Source organism: Orussus abietinus, unplaced genomic scaffold, assembly GCF_000612105.2.
Source record: "Orussus abietinus isolate OABI.00-Male unplaced genomic scaffold, Oabi_2.0 scaffold106, whole genome shotgun sequence".
Taxonomy (NCBI): Eukaryota; Metazoa; Arthropoda; class Insecta; order Hymenoptera; family Orussidae; genus Orussus; species Orussus abietinus.
The window spans coordinates 194,739-212,046 of record NW_019394416.1 but is presented as its reverse complement, the minus strand read 5'-3'; the positions used below and the strand labels follow the sequence as shown (position 1 = coordinate 212,046).

Genomic DNA, 17,308 nt, shown 5'->3' with positions numbered 1-17,308 from the left:
GGATAGTGATTAATGATCCGAAAAAGGCATGTAATCGTGATTTGCCGCTTCCAGGAGTGCGCGATTTTCCAGGAGCTAGGGAGATCCGTCAATGACTCATGAGTCATCGCGTTGCCCTCTCTTTCCCTCTGTTCCCTGTCCCTCTAAGCTGGATCCTGTGGGGAGAATTAAACGCACCTTGCCCTAACCCCACCCTGAAAAAACGGCATCCACCCAGGACCCTCGAAAATCCAAAAACGATTCACCCTAAAGCGTGAAAAACAGAACCGAGACCCCGGTTATCGTGCCGACCTTATCTAGCCTCCTAGGAAGGAACTCGCACCCGAGGCTCGTTCCATGCCGAGGAACCGAGGCCGATTTGGCACTTTCTTAGGACCCCGTTTAAAAAATACACGAGGGAAATAAAAACCGCCTGAAATTTCGGAGAAAGAACCTAGGCGGGAATTATCGAGCGCGATGGGCTCGAGGGTCCCCTTAGCGACCCCGGCCATTTGTCACTGTCTCATTGCGCGTTGGCGATCGATTAATCCTGCAAAATTTGCGTACGTTTGCGATTACGGCGCCGGTGTATATTTATATAAAGGTATTAACATACCCGCGGGGCCGTGCACGAGGGTGTACATCCTCCAGGTCTGGTCTCCAAACCCGAGGAGCATTCGTAGGCGAGAACCGCCCGTCAAGATCGTATCTCGATCAAAAGTTACGTGCGGGCGTAAAATTAATTTTCTGCTCCCGACGCCACTGTCGGCAAGCTGTCGTCGCTTCGGGTTGATCCGTTGCGTGCAGCCGAGTAACACTCGCCGACACCGAAAAATCAAAGCCCTGGAACGAACCGATCGTGCCCGAAAGCGTTTCCGACTTTACGTGCGCCGATCGCGCCCCGGGATACTTTATACACGCGCACGTCTCGGCCCTGCGAGGGTCGTGAGAATTGCCGGGCCCCGAGAATTGCCCCCGCAAAAAATAACCCGTTAAAATCAACACCACACGGCGGAACATTTCCTCCCCGGGGACCGGCATAAATTGCATAAATTTCCGAGTTACGACGCCGATTGTTGGACAGGGACTCCGGGACCAGCTCGGTTTCCGATCTTTGTTAGATGGTACATGAGGAAATTTCAATTTATTTGCTTCTTATGATATGTGGAAGAAATATATAATAAGTAGGACTCAACTCGTGTTAACCCCTTAACTTGTATGCTCGAGTTAATTCGAGCGGCGTTGTATTTTATGCTACTATAATTTTTCACCCTCGAATATAATGGAGAATTTTATTTTTTTTGCCAAGACAATGTTCTAGTGTTTTTTTTTTTTTACATAAAATTCGAGCGGCGTTGTATTTTATGCTACTATAATTTTTCACCCTCGAATATAATGGAGAATTTTATTTTTTTTGCTAAGACAACTTTCTAATGTTTTTTTTTTACATAAAAATCGATTTTTTTATCCGGTTTTTTTCAAAAAGTCTGTGCGTTAAGGGGTTAAATAGGACGTAGAAAGTCGAAAGTAGAATTTATTCATTGATATGGGACTGAACGAGGACTTGGGGTACGCAGATTCGACTTGGAACGTGATCATGATACAAGAGGGTTCTTAGAGACGTTCTTGGTCAAGGGTATGTCCGACTTAACTTGTTGCACCGATTCCTCAAGGTTACTTTACCATCCCTCCATCGAGATCTCTCGATCCGAGAAGGGTCGTGCGAATTGCCGCACATTCCGACTAAACGCCCGGAACTTAGGAGGCTGACACTTGAAAAAGGGCACTCGATTAAGGCCGACACTTTGATCGCGGAGGGAAGAAGAAGGTAGCGCGAAATTGATCGTCCTAGTCTGCGGAGTGTCCGCCTAACCGCCGGCAAACTCCCTCGACTTTAAAAGGCCTCGGCCCTTTTCTTTTGGCTTTTCGGTTTTAAATATCAGGGATGCCCGACACGCCGCGAAATTCTTCCCGTCGTTCGATTATCTGATACGCGTGCGGATCTTCCCGAGGATTAAGGACCGCTCCCAAGGAACACGTACTCGAGAAACCGACGAAACGACCCGCGGATGAGAAATCCCCGGTTTGTCAAAAAGCCGCTTTACCTTTTCCCGTCACCTGGAACGGCAATTTTTATTACCCCCGGTGCGATTCTATAAACTTCCTACGCGTTCCATCCAACTTTAAATCCTTGGTTTAAAATTTAAAATGCCTAATTACTCCGTACTAATTGTACCGGTTTTGACGTCGAGGACTCTTCCTTTTTTTCCCCCGCATTTCTTGTACGCGTATATCCTAGAGAGTATGAAATAATTCCCTCTTTGATGTGGTTACCTCAACGGCTAGAGCGTTTCCGAGATTCGTGGCTGACCGCAAAATCCCCGTTCGAAGCCGACCGCTGCAAGTCGTACGCGTTTGTTATGACGGAATAATCAACGGGTTAATTAGTTGCGACACACAAATGTCGCTTCGGAGCTTCACGGCTGTCGCGTTAAAGCGGCAAAGTTAATGGACTTTTTTTTCCCCCCCTCTCTCTCTCTCTGTTCCCCTCCACTTAATAATTATTCCCCGAGCGTCAACGGCTTCATCCTCCTCGCCGTTGACGCAACGTTAACGATGGCGAGGTAATTGTTTTCTCGCTGGACGTTGCGCAAGGTCCTTTGAAAATGCACCTGCAACCGGTCGCTTTCCCCCAGAGGCATTGAATGTGCCTCGAAGATGATAGTTTAGGGCAATCCGTCGACGTTTTGACATTTGTGCCCATAATTATGAAAGTGGTCTAAGCCAAAATTTAAAAAAAAAATGAGTTTATCAGTTATTTCACGCCATATTATTTCAAACGAAATTAATTCAATGTAATTTCGAAAGAAAAAATATATGACTTAGACCACTTTCATAATTATGGGCACATTTGTCAAACTTTTCCTCGGCACCTGCGCCCTTACGCGTAGGAAAGTAAGAGCCTTAAAATGGCAAAAGTCTGTCCGTTGGAAAGCTTATCGCGGAACGCAATGTCCCTACTTATTATAATTACTAAACCGCGGGACTTTAATTGAACTCCTCCGTCCCATCCCCTAGGTTGCCTCATCGAACGTGCCTGCTAAGTACGGGGATAATTACGAGTGACGCATTGCATAAAACGGACCCACAGCGCCTTACTAATTCCTTCCTAGCTCGTAACAAATTATTCCTGACAAATTAAAGAAAAGACCGTACCGGGGGAAAGAAAGAAAAACACGTGGGTACCCCTGCGGTTACGCCGAGTACATTACTTCGTTGTGTATAACTCACCGAGGGTGGATAATAAATACGAAACGCGCCTCATCGATCCTCTCTCCCGAGGATAATTAATATTCATTTTCATGGGGGTAATCGGTAAAGTTGAAATACTCAAAGTAAATCCACCGGTTTTGCTCCTCCTTTTGCATTGCCACGGCATTATTGCCGCGACTGTTTATCGAATGCGGCTTCCAGAGGGAGGGTGAGAAATTCTCTGGGTCGCCGATGTGGTCGGAAATTAGTGGGGTAATGTTAATTGCAATTGTTTTTACGCCGAGGCGCAAATAGCGGTCGGAAGGGACTCTTTGGCCCCGACCAACCGTAACCGCGAGGCCTCGTTGCGCGCCGGGGTTTGTTTCACTCCATAAATAAAGAAGACCCTAAGCGAGTAATTATCATTAATAAATGTCAATCGGGTGCGTCCGTGGAAACCACAGGGCACCGTCGCGGCGGCCCTCATCAACCGAGCCGCACCGTTGTTCCGCGTCTATTCCGTGTCGTTTTCAAAAACTCATTATACTCATCAACCTGTCTTCGGACAGGTTGGGTAACTCGCCGCTTTCGAGGAGAGTCGATACAGCTCTTAATTAGATTTTACCCAAAGAAACGATAATACCCGCTCCAAACAGTAAATAATGGAGTCGAGGTACTCCGGTATAGAAAAAAAATAACCGTGGGCTTACATTAGCGGGATATTAAATTCGGGGGGAAAAAAGCCAGATGAAGATTACGTAGGTAGAATCGGTAATCGATCTATGGGATAATAACTGATCAGGACGTCACGTGATAAATATTAATTCCGTCGTAATTGATTGTCCCACGAGTCGTTTGCTCCCGGCCGCCATATTAGGCTGGAATTTCTTGCCGAGGAAATTTTGGGCACTTTCCGTTCGTCTTGAAACTCGGCGAATACGATTTCGCGGTAACAGTTAAAATCGTCGTTGCCGAATATGGTAGCATCGTAAATAAGGGATTGACCCGTGGAAACATCGGATCGCCGTGCATCACCGTAAACATTACACTGCCGTAAAAGTGACCACCTACCGCAGTCGAAAAGTAATATTAACTGCCAAAAACTGCTGGTGATATTTTCACTTGCGAGTGCAGCATCGTATAATGCAATTGCACCGTTGGCACCGTTCCATTTCGCCCCGGCTCGCAGGCAGGCAACGACGTTACCAGCATTTTTTTTGCACCGTCGATGGTCGCCACGTTAATAACAACTATCGCGAGTTAAGGCATGACGTCAACGCTTTGTCCCCGTCTTTTGGAGCAGGGCAGGGTTCATTTTTATATAATTACCCGGCCAAGTTTACGTGGAAATATATCCAAGGTGTGGACGTTGAAAACGGCGATCGGGCCCCTAACTCGCCGAGGAAGCGACGCGGTCTTTCCGCGCGCGGTTATTTTCCGCCAGAGGCAAAAAGGAGACGCGCCTAAAACAAAAACCAGTCGCACCCAGGAGGAGGGAAAGAAAAGAGAGGAGCAAAAAAGTCGCCGGTAAAACCGACGTGGCCGTCAAGAGGCTCGCCACGCGGTCGTCGATTCCGAGCTGGATGTAGGCGTGACCGAAATGGCGCTGCCACCTTCTCGGACAGGCCAATCATATCCTGGACGAAGTTCAGGAAAGCGAGTTCCTGTTAGATCGTCCTGCCGATAACCGGGAAGGTGCCTCGCGCGTTCGGCCGCGAAGACGATTCCCGGTTACGAGGGTTCCTGGGATGGCCGGGATGGACGGGATGCCCGAGTCGGTATCGTCGGGATGGTCGGGATGGTCGGGATGGCCGGGATGGCCGATCCACTCCCACGGGAACTCGGCGTTACGACCCCGAGTTCCGTCTTCGCCTCGCTTAAGCGCGCCTTTATGCGGGAATAAGGAAAAAAGAAGGGAGAGAAAATTTCCTAACGCACTTTTAGCGGACTACGGATGCGGATGGGCGATGGACACCCTACGAACAATTTAATCGTAATCTTGAAATCGATAAGAGAGTATTAACACTAGGTTTACGGGACCCGTCAATTTGACGGAATTCAAACTTCGAAAAGAAATACCGAAAAAACCATAGGATTAATTTTAACCATTTTTGTATCGTAAATTAATCATTTCATCCAAAGAATTTGTACACGCAATTATTTTTTCCTAAGCCTTCTAATTATTAAAATCTGTATGTAGTATACCTATCTCTACGAAACCCGTCAAATTGACGGACTAGCTAATTTTATAAACAATCCATATATATTTGCTTCGTTGCAGAGAGTGTAAGGCGAAAATGAGAGTGAAAGTTTGCATTGAAAGTGGAGAGATAGAAGGATCTTCGGATAGTGAAGAGGAAAACTTCTTGAAAGGGTGTCGTAGCAAGAAAAGGATGCGCATTCTTTCTAGTTCCGACTCCGAGGATGAGAGGACGAGCATTCCAATCATTTCCGTGATAATTTTTAAAAAAGGACTTTTTACTTATTAATAATTCATTTAAACGTAAAGCCTAGGGTTGTTTAGTTCAGACTTAATTCGAATAAATCGATTTTTTAAAGAAAATCCGTGTTTTTGTTTACCCGTCAATTTGACGGATGCTTGTAGAAACAGGTATATATAAAACACCCGTAAACCTAGTGTTAATAAGCGAGATGTTTGTAAAACACTTTAGGGGCTCATAAACTGATTTACTGGAAACTGAAAAATTATGAAGATTTTAATACGCCCATTTGACGTCCTTGGTTGCTCTTTCTCGTTTCGTTTACGTTTTGTCTGCAGTCGGAACGATTTCTTCCTTTAAGCGACCAGTTTACTCGCGGTCATCTCCGATTAGTTTCGCTCGCGTTTTCGAGGGTCTTACCGCAAATGTTCTAATCGTTTGCGGTTTCACGGGACTGCGACGCGGAGTCTAGAGCGACATTTAGCGACCCTGGCTTAATCGATGCCGACCAGAACTAACTACCCTGACTAACCGGACTTAACACAATAGGTCGCTCGAAACTACCTCGTCTACTTGGAGTGAAAAGTTGCCGAGATTCCTGCTTTTAACGCGATCGAAACAGCGCGTGCAGTTTTACCCCGACGGTTTAAATTCAACCTCCTCCTCCTCTCTTCTTTTCTTGGTAAAAATTGAATCTTACATCCCGTCCTCCAGGAAGAAAAAAAGAAAATAACCGAAAATCTGAAATTCTTCGCGAAATACGTTCGCACGGTCCGATCGCATTTTAACGCCGAGGCGAAACTCGTAGGAAAGAAACCGTAGTCCGTTCGAAATTCTAATTTGGAGACAATTTGGACCTAGAATGGCGTGGAAAAAAGCGAACGGTGACAGTCCGATAAGTCTTGGCCCTGTGAAATTCAATCCACGTTCCGTTAGCTACCCCCGGCGGACGTTGAGCATCTGTCGTTACGATGTAGGGCCAGGGTTTGAAGGGAGACACGAGAAATCGGCGGAGGAAAGAGAGAAAAAGAAGAAACGTCCGACGACAGCCGGATTTGGGAATGGAATGAAACTTAATACCGGCGGCCGATCATCCCGGCCCTCCTTTGAGGACAGTCGTTTAGGTCCCTCCCGCATTCCTCCTTAAAACGAAGACCCGAGGTCTTGAAAGGACAATTTTTACGTCTCCACCGGCACTTTGCCGTGAAATTCTTGCGTATCGCGAGATAACGCAAGATCGCTGCTCAAGTATCTCTCGTTTATTGCGCCCTTAGGATTTCTCGGCACTCACAAGTAGAGTTTGTCGGTTTTAACGACCGTCGCGGCTACAACGTTCGCGCGGGAGGAGAGTTCCTGTTAGAATGTTTTAAAAAATTCACCCACCCTGGAACCTGTTTGTCGCGCCAAAAGGACGGGGACAGGCCAGTAAATCATTTAATTGCGGGGAAATAAATTTCCTTTTTCCCGGTGGATTATCCCTCGGGCCCCTTACCCGGGTACCAATCTCCGGTATTACGCGCGGTTACTTTTTCGGCACACCTGACCTCCTCGGGAACGTTTTCACTTTTTGACGTTGCAAATTATCGAGCTCGATCCTTTTTTCTTTTATCCGAACGTTTAATGCCACGCCTGGTTCGGTCGAATTCCTCCACTACAGAATCTACCTATACCTGTCTGCAATTTTCGATGACGATTTATCGGTGGCAGATTTTTTCGGAGAAACGATCGTAATACAGTTGACGGTACGCAATGCCCGGAATGACTACCAGCTGCTACGAGCATTGCTCGTTCCAGATAAAACCAATCGGGATTTCTTCCTATTGACACGCTATTATCAAGAACCGATAGTTATCGATTGGGAAAGCTCGGCTAGAAAAACTGCGGAATCCAGTGCGCGCGACTCGCAGAAGTGCATCGGCTCTCTCTCTCTGGGTCCGCTCTCAGCGATAGAACATTTCGGAATGCGGCTAGTTCTTGCACAAAAAGTCATTCTCAAGGATCGTAACGGCATTTCACAGATCCCCGACGAACGCGGGTCAATCTCGTTTCCAGTTCCTCTGAGACCCGTCGGCGTTCCTTTCCGCCAGTCGCGAGAATGCAATCCGTTTCGCGCCCACCGGATTAAGCTCATTTCCCACATAATTCCTCTGCCACTGAAAGTCCTTATCGCGTCTTATCCCAACCACGCACACCTAATTGCGACCATTTCCCGAGCCGTAAAAAATTGAGAGGTTGAAAGATCGGACAAAAACCCAAATTCGCACCTTATCCCAACCACGCACATCTAATTGCGACCATTTCCCGAGCCGTAAAAAATGGAGAGACTAAGAGATCGGACAAGAACCCAAATTCGCGTCTTATCCCAACCACGCACATCTAATTGTGACCATTTCCCGAGCCGTAAAAAATTGAGCGACTGAGAGATCGGACAAAAACCCAAATTCGCGTCTTATCCCAACCACACACACCTAATTGTGACCATTTCCCGAACCGTAAAAAATGGAGAGACTAAGAGATCGGACAAGAACCCAAATTCGCGTCTTATCCCAACCACGCACATCTAATTGCGACCATTTCCCAAGCCGTAAAAAATTGAGCGACTGAAAGATCGGACAAGAACCCAAATTCGCGTCTTATCCCAACCACGCACATCTAATTGCGACCATTTCCCGAGCCGTAAAAAATTGAGCGACTGAGAGATCGGACAAGAACCCAAATTAAAGGTCCCTTCACCGATAAAGGACCGCGCAAACCACCAATTGCTACGTGAGTATCTTCGAAACTTCCAAAATCAGCATATGCATTCCACGTGGCGAGATCACGAATTACTCAAAAGGGATCGTTTCCAGGGAGAAGCAAAAAAGTACACGAGGTGTGAGAACGTAGAAACAGAGGAGTTTATTCGTCAGTCGTAAATTTCATTAAAATAGTCTATCCCTGATATCACCGGAGGACGCGCGGCGTCGAGGTGGGCCGAGAAAAAATGATTCCGGACCCTCGCCTCGAGGTGGTCGATAAGACGCCCATCACCGTCGAAGACGCGCGTCCCCCTCGACGCCTCGACGCCGCCCGTCCATCGCGCGTTATCATTTTACAATCCCAGGGAAGGTCTTCCGGATCGTTTTCGCCGTGAAACTCGGCACGAGTCCTTTCTTCCCTCCTAGAACTCCCCAAGGACTCCGCTCGTTCTCGCAGCCGGGCCGGAGAGCGCCAAAAAGTTCGGTGTTCCCGCACTCCAAAGTTTCCCGATGGTGCTCTATATATTCGCTTAACTGTAACGGACGCGTCGGTGGAAAACTATTCCTAAAATGGAGCGACGCAACGCAGCGAAACATCCCGGAGGGTGGAGCCTCGACTTTCCCTCCTCGGATCCCGTCTCTCGCGTTTCTCCCGCTTTTCTTCCGTCCAACGTTATCCTAGCGAAATAAATAAAGAGTAACGCGCTACTTTACACGGCTCCTCCGACCGTCCCCGATCCACTGGTGCGACATGTTCATCATGGTGGAACTCGAACTCACGGCGAAGTCAAAGGCAGACATTTTCGCCCCCTCGATGGGGTTTAATGCGCGATCAGTGGTACACTTACCGCGACGAAGTAAGAATAAGCATTTGCACCGGTAGATCGAGGGAGCGAATATCGATGCAAGAGGCTGGTTGCACAATTAAGATTCCCAATTCCCCGCAGACCGAGCTAGTGACCGAATGGACGTTACGTTTAGGGACCAATGACGGTGGAACTGGTCAAATACGTTTACGGGAGTTTCGAGGCCCAGCTGCGAGTACTATCTCCCTCGGCAATTTCGACGTCGTATCGTTTCCAGCCACCCATCCACTGGTCGTGGAGCCTAGGCTAATAAATGCTTTTCCTCGTTTCGTCCTTCCGCAACGAACTCGAATGCAGAAAAGCGCGTCCCGGACCCTGACTATGAACCGCGGCGCGTTGGACCTCGTTCTTCCGCGACGAAGTCGAGGGCAGAAAAGCGCGTGCAGGGGCGCCGCGAGAAGCTAAACAGAGAGGAACGGCGAGAGAGAGAAAAAAAAAAGATAGAAGTCGCGCTATCGGAGAAGGAAAACGCGCGATTGGCTGTAAGCTCGCCGGAGCGTTTGCGAGGAACGGAAGGTCCCTAGGAATTGCGAAATCCGCACCACGGGCTTCGTCCCGCGTCGGGAGACACGCCGCCGTTTAGCACCTTTAACACTAGAGGACATCACATATCATTACTAAAGTACTACCTAACTTAGGGGTGGTCTCGGGGTAGAAGGGATGACTTTTGATTTCTCAACGCGCCCTATGGCACCGCTCCTCCGGAGCGGTCGCGTCAATCCGCGCCCTACCGCCTGCTAAATAGGAATCATACGAGCGCGGGTGTGTGCGATTTATACACGTATATAAAATATATATATATATATTTATACTATTTATATATATAAAATAATCTCGAGAACGTCGGGCGCCATTCTATGGACCGTATCGTACAGGGGAGCGTAGCGTATACACAGGTATTTACACGATGACTCGTTAATCGCTAACTAATCAACTAGATCCGTCAAATGTACAGAGGGCGAGAGGCGATGCCCTTACCTCGACCGTAAACCGCGTTACCCTGAACGCGGTTGTCTATATACACGTCCTCCCGCGATATCCGGAGAGGGAGCGAGTCCTTCCGGCCCTCCGCGATCGCACGAATTCCACTCTTGCCCGCTTGCTTTCCATTCCCTTTCCTTCCTTTCGTTTTCCCTCCTTTTATTTACACTCGTCCATCACAGCGAAGTGCGGCCCGGAACCGCAGACCTCTGCGGTCGGAACTTGGTCACACTCCGGTTACACCTGGGGGTACCCTCGGATGGTACCCCGCGCGACACCTGGGGTGGTACCCTCGGGAGTACTTCGGGTGGAACCGCCGTGGACCCTCGAATGGAGAACTCCGGAGTCCCGATGAGTCCGCGTTAATCGTTGGTCTAGGTTCATATGTGAACGGCAACCGACCTGCCGCCGTTGGAGGTACGGTTGTTGTGTTGTCGCCGGACCGGCGGCGGGTGTCTGCTCGGCGTGGCCCTCTGGTTGTTGGGCACGTCGGGCAGGGCGAATCTGAGCTTCTCCCAGAAGAGCTTGTCGCCCCACTGCAAGTACGTGTTGGTCTTGAGGTACAGTCTTATATCCGGGTCCAGATCCCGCTGGGGAACATCGCCGACCAGGACCAGGATCAGCCTGCGTCGGCGGTCTCTGAGCACTTGGTGGTGCGCCGACTTAAACTCGAAGCGGCACCACTCGGACTTGATGAAGTTCTCCGAGAGGACCATTATGGTCCTCCTGGAGGACTCCACGGCCTGGACTATGGTGTCCGCGACGAAGCTGCCGACAGGGAAGTCTCGGTAGTGGAGGCACAGTTTGTACGAAGGGTTCCCCGTTTCCAGGACAGGGGCCAACTCTTCGGCCACGAAGGCCTCGTCCTTCGAGCTGTAGCTGACGAAGGCGTCGAACAGTTTGTCACGGTCTTCGCGGTCGACCTCGGTGTTCCTGTAGAAGATCCGCACACCGAACTTCGCGTGAAACCACACGCGCAATTCCTGTCTGAAGACGAATCCGAGAATCCCGAGAAGGGTCACCATGAGGAAGACCGCTAGAGTCGTCACCAGGAGCGGCAGGTAGTCCTGCAACGCCTGCCGTTCCACGATGGTCTTGGTCAGGTTGCCGTGGACGCTGTTCTCGATCGCGCTTAGGTCGGTACATTCGGCGGCGTATTGGCTGTCGGCAGAGGTATCCGCCGTCGGAAGGGCGAAGCCGAACTCGTCGTCGCGGAACACGTCGTCGCCAAAGTCCTCGAACTCCGTAATGTTGTACACACACCTAGCGTGGTCCGCGTCGAGCACTTGCGTTCCTGCACTGAGAGACCACTGACGATAGGCGCGCAAGTACTCGCAGTTGCATGACCAGGGGTTCCTGGCGAGGCTGACGTTCAGAGGTGTTGGCATCAACCGCACGGGCAACGTCGTCAGACGATTGTTCTCCAAGTGCAGAATCCGCAGGGAGCGCAGTGGACTGAAGGTGTCGTTGGCGATGCCGATGATCTCGTTTCGCTGAAGATACAGCGACCTCAAGGTTTCCAGGCCCTCGAACTCGTGTCCCCGCAGCTCTCGAATCCTGTTGTCCTGCAGATGCAGGTCCTTCAGGTCTCGCAGACCGTTGAACGATCGGTTCTGCACAAGCTCGATGTTGGACGCGTTCAGAAAGAGCACCTTCAGCTTCTTGCGCCCTATGAACGCATGGCTGGTGACGATCTTCAGATCGTTGCCATCCAGATACAGCCTGGTGGCGTCCATCGGGATCTGATCAGGTAACCGGCCGATGTGACCGCCGGAAGAACAGTCCACCACGTTGGCTGACCACGACTGATCGTGGTAGCACGTGCAGTTGCTAGGACACGTCATCTCGCAATCGCAGGCATCGAAGTCGCAACAGTGGCACAGCGCAAAACAGTGCGAGTCGTACTTGCAAAGGAACTGGGAATGCGAAGCCTCCACTAGCGGCACAAAAACACGCTCGCGGTCGTACAACAGCATGCAATAGATGCTCTCCAGGTCCATCACTCGCGGATGTATCCGCGTCGGGATTTGCTTGTTGACGTGCTGCAACCATTCCATGGTGCAATCGCAAAAATACTGATTATCACCGATGTAGAACTCGGGGAGAGGTCGATTTAGTGGCACTGCACTGATACGGAGAGCGTAGGGCTCCAGGTTGCGGATCTTGTTGCCCTTGAGGTCCACCCTGGTGAGATTCGGTTTCTTGAAGAAGGCGTAACTCTGAACCTTGGTGATAAGGTTATCGTTCAGATAGAGCATCTCCACGCTCATCGGTATAGCGTTTCCGGTGACTTCGGTCAACCGATTCTCACTGGCGTCGAAAGTGCTCAGGTGAAGCTGAGACTCCACCTCGAAGTAGTTTCCCAATTCGCTGATCTCGTTCGAATGTATGTCCAGCCATTTCAGACGAGTCGGTATCATGGCATAGTCGAACCATTTCAGACGGTTGTCGCTAACGTTCAGCCAAACCAGGTTCGGCAGGTTGGAGAAGAGACCGGCGATGTCGGTCAACTGATTCCCATCGAGCCTGATCGCTTGGAGGTTGACGTTCTCGTTGAAAGTCCCTGCCTCGATGCGCTGTATCCTGTTCCTCGAGAGATTCAGGATCTTCAGCTCTTTCGTGCGGTCGAAGATCCCCTTGCTGAGGTTCCCGATGTGGTTCTCCGTGAGACGCAATCCGTACATCTGAGAAAGATGATCGAAGGTACCATTCGGGATCTCCGAGATGAGGTTTTCTCCGAGATCCAAGGTACGCAGCAATGGCGTCGCTTCGAGGGCTTCCGGTATAACCGTGAGGCGATTCCCATTAAGGTACAAGTCCTGCAGGGACGAAGCGTTCTTTAAAGAGCTCGGATGGAGCGCGTCCAACCGGTTGTTGTCCAAAGACAGGAAACTCAGAACATAAAGTCCCGATAAAGTGGCGGCGTCGATGTTGGTCAGCCTGTTATCGCTGAGCACCAGGGTGTGTAGATTGTAAAGGGCCGAGAACGTGTTCTCCAGAAGACCGTCCAACAGATTGCCTTGAAGTCGGAGAATCTGCAGACTGTACAGATCCCGAAAAACGGCTGGCTCCAATCTGGTGATACGGTTGTAGGACAAGTCGAGGATCACCAGTCTGACCAGTCCCGTGAACGTCGCCGCGTTCACCCACTCTGCCGTCAGCTCGTTTCTGGACAGACTCAGCACCAGCAGCTGAGACAGTTCGCTGAACAATCCCGGCGGTAGAACGTTAAGGGAATTGTTCTTCAGGTGGATTTCCTGGACGTTCCTGGTGTCGGCGAAGAGTTCCGGGGGCAGGCTGGTCAACCGGTTGTCCGTGAGCTCCAGGACGGCCAGCGAAGGGAGGCCCTCGAACGCCCGATCGGCCAGAGAAGCGATGGCGTTGCTCCTGAGATCCAAGCTGTGTAGCCTGGAGAGTCCCGAGAACGCGGCCGACGGAAGGGACTCGATGCTGTTGTTGCTAAGGTCGAGCTGCCTCAGTCCGGAGGCGCACCTGGCGGCGGCGTTGAACCGGAACCCGGTGACGTCGCGCAGTCGGTTCCTCGTGAGATTGAGCACCTCGAGGTTGATCAGCGGACAGAGGCTACCCTCCGGGAGGCTCCACATGTTGTTCTCCCCCAGGTCCAGTCTCTCCAGCTGGCCGAGCTCCTCCGTGAACGCCCTGGCGGACACGTCCAGAGCCATGGAGGACCAGTCGGTGTTGTGCGTCCTGACGGTCAGATTGCGCAGCTCCCTCAGCCCTTTGAACGCGTCATCGGAGAGGTTGCCGATCTTGCAATACTCGATGATGAGTTCCCGGAGCTCGACCAGCGGGCGGAAGCTGCCGGCGCTGAGGGAGCTCTGGAAGAAGAGGGTGTCGCTGCACTCGAGCCTCAGTCGCACCGTGTGCTGCGGCTGGATCACGCTGAAGTTGGTGTTCTCCAGCTCGCTGTTGATGGTGCGCAGCCTGCACACCAGGGAGACGTCGTCCTCCGCGTCGCCGGTGGCGATCCACTTGCACTCGTCCGGCGCCTTGTAGCGGAGGGCCTTGCTCAGCGAGGCGCCGAGCACCCCGAATATCGTACCCAGCAGTATGGCCACGAAGGCAGGGCTACCCTGCATTTTTGCACTCCTTGTTGGTCCGCGCGGCGCACCGGTACACGCACGTATGCATGTAAGCGCCTCCGGGAGCAAAGACCGCGGGCCTACGTGCTGACCGCTGCCGCGGGCTCCGTTTGCGGCTGGTTCCTAGGGCTCGCACGGGCCCCGTTCCGAGATCCGCGGCCTCTCGACGAGCGCATCGCTCGTCTCTGCCGTCTTCTACCCCGACACTGACGACCACTGGGCACCACTCGCCCCCGCCTCCCGGTTCACTCCAAGGACCGCACTCCGGAGTCCCGCGACGCGAGCTGGGCCCTTTTCCTCGCGGGGCTGCCCGGACGGTCGCCACTCGCCATCAAGACCCCGGCCTGCCCTCGCTCCCTCCGTTCACTGGTCGCGGCCGCGCGCGCGCTCTCTCTCTCTCTCGCTTAGCACGCGCTGGCTCGGGCCCCGCCGCGAGAGGGAGGGAGAGAGAGGGAAACACAAGGAATCGCTTCGGCAAAGAGCGTGGCTCTTCGAGGACTGGTTTGTAGGTTGTCCGATCCAAACTGGGACCGCTACGGGATCCCCTTCTCTTCTCTTCTCTCGCCCTTCTCCTCGGCCGCCTTACCTTCCCTTACCTTCCCTTACCTTCCCTTCCCGGCCTTCGCGGCGCGCCTCGCGCTCTCTCCCTCCGCCGCGGGCCCGACCCCCTCTTCCTCTCTCCTGCCCACTTTTCTCCCTCCGCCACGGCCTCCTGCTCAGGCCCGACGTTCCGCCGAGCCTAGAAAAACAAGGCAGGTACCCTCGCGGGATCCCGGCAATTGCTCCTCCGCCGATTTTACTCGGTCTTACTGCTGCGCCTCCGTCGAGTACGCGGCTTCTCCTCGACGTCTTCGCCGCTTGCTGGAAATTCGACTCCCTTGATCGCGTATGTTCTTTCCCCTGCTCGCGTGGAGGCGAACGGCTCCTAGTTGCTCCGATTCATTATTTTAACTCAGACTTCTCCTAGGGTAATGCGAACGGAGAGATGTAGCTTGCGTTGAGGTCCTTCCAGGTTCGAGGACTTCCTTCGGTCGTTGTGAAAAGCGGAGTGTCGTTTTTCTCGAGACTCGCGGTGCCTGAAAAAAGTTCCCGCGCCGTGGAAGAGATACAAAGAATTTCGAAATTCTCCGCGATTGGCTCCTCCACGGTATTACTTATGGTCCTGTTTGATTTGCTCCTGAGTTATGACTATGTACTGTACTAACAAAATTCTTCTTACGGACGTAACAGCGTACTTTAGCGTCTCGTTTCCGGCGGCACGGGGACCGAATAAATACGGTCAGGGAATCCTTCCTGCTTCTCGGGACATCGGGGATTCTTGTCCTTTCTATGTCTGACTGGCTATCTTTAATTCGTTCGAATAAAGACAGACTAGGTACCGGTAAACGAATCTTCGCGAGTGCTTACCCGCCCTTCGCGGCAGACTTTACTAATTCACTTCGACGTCTACTCGTCTTCTTCGAAACTCATCAAGAATTCAGGATCCTCGGTTGTCTACTTTGCAGTTTCGATCTTACTCCGGTTTAATGATGAAACGAGTACACTCGGTGGATCCTCGTGATTGCCCGTTCGCCTACCTTACCGAACTTCCCAACTTTGGCTTGACTTCTCCCAGACTTCTTTATGGCTTCTCGAATATTCGAGTCGATCTACATTTTAGAACGCGCCCCTTCGATACTCCGATCATTGCCGCGTTATTTATTATTCCGGGAAATTAGTTTAGACGAACGAACCTCGGGAGCGCGTTTGCGTTGCACTTTGCCGATAAGTATCCGCTCTTAACCGCGTCGAAAGTAACGCCGACTTTCGACAAAGTGAAATATTAGAATTTTCCTCGGTGATCCAACGTAACAATTTTCGACCAACGAGCCGTTGGTTTCCCGCTCGTAACGTATAATTCGTAAACATCGGCCAAGTTTTGCGCTGCTCACCTAGGCTTTTTTCTTCCCACTTGCTGCAGGAAGTATGCACTTGAATGTGCGAGGAAAATGCTCACATTGGAAGAGAACCGTTAATACAGGGCACTGAATAATTATCCGCTGTGCACGCATTGTTAATTTAAGGTGAAGTGAAATACGTCGAGGAACTTGATCGACGTCGATAAAGAAAATTTTTCTAAATGCCTACGTTGCCGACGTTGGTTTTTATATCGACAACTAGGTCGAATTATATTGTGTATTGTACCAAATGGCATATTCCACCTGTCGTTTTCGTACAATAATTATCAAGAAATCGAAGTAAAACTCCAGAAATCCTCTGGATTCATGCCTTCTGGGGCCCTAATTGACTGCGGAGGGACCCCCTGCGCCATCTGTGATTTCCAGGTCAATTAAATTTTCACTCCCAGACCTCGTATTCCCATCGTTTTAGCAAAGAAGCGCATACAACACTTTTTTTGCCTTTATCCCGTTCAAATGCGAGTTTATCGATTACCAGAGTGTTCTAAATTGTCGTAAAATTGTCCTGACCCTTTCGATTCTCATATCAGAGCCTTCGATAATTGTATATTTATCGAAATATGAGAGCTCGACGCCATTTTGGTTCTGGTCTGGACTGAGTTAAAAGATTTTTTTTGAAAAGTCCAAATTTTGAATGTGTCAGGACAATTCTTAGATGATCAGAAGCGATGTGTCAAAGTTTCGGACAGTTTGGTCTAATACCCTTAAGAAAAAGTGTTGTATTCGAATCGACTGATTTGAAGGATGTTTCACTTCACCTTAACGATAAACGAAATTCCGACAATGGTATGGCCTTGTCCCGGTGTCTCGATGTGCTACGACGAAGAATATGCGACAAATGACACTTTTGATTTCCCGACACCTTCGATCTCAAAATTAGTTAAGTAGGGCAGCGACAAAAAATTAATTACGTCTATGGAAGTGACAGCGACGAGTTAGGTAGAACTTAACCAGTAAATACGACATGGCAATCTTCTTAGCGAAAAAGAA

The 17,308-nt window shown here is 50.6% G+C and overlaps 2 protein-coding genes across 2 annotated transcripts in view; one reads left to right on the top strand and one right to left on the bottom strand.

Moving 5' to 3' along the window:
- LOC105695374 (lysine-specific histone demethylase 1A) overlaps positions 1–17,308 on the top strand; it is a 202,940-nt gene that overhangs the window by 103,671 nt on the left and 81,961 nt on the right. The window lies entirely within an intron of this gene.
- On the bottom strand, positions 10,638–14,357 carry LOC105695373 (toll-like receptor Tollo). The gene has a single exon (XM_012416886.1). The coding sequence runs from the start codon at positions 14,355–14,357 to the stop codon at positions 10,638–10,640; it is 3,720 nt and encodes a 1,239-aa protein (XP_012272309.1).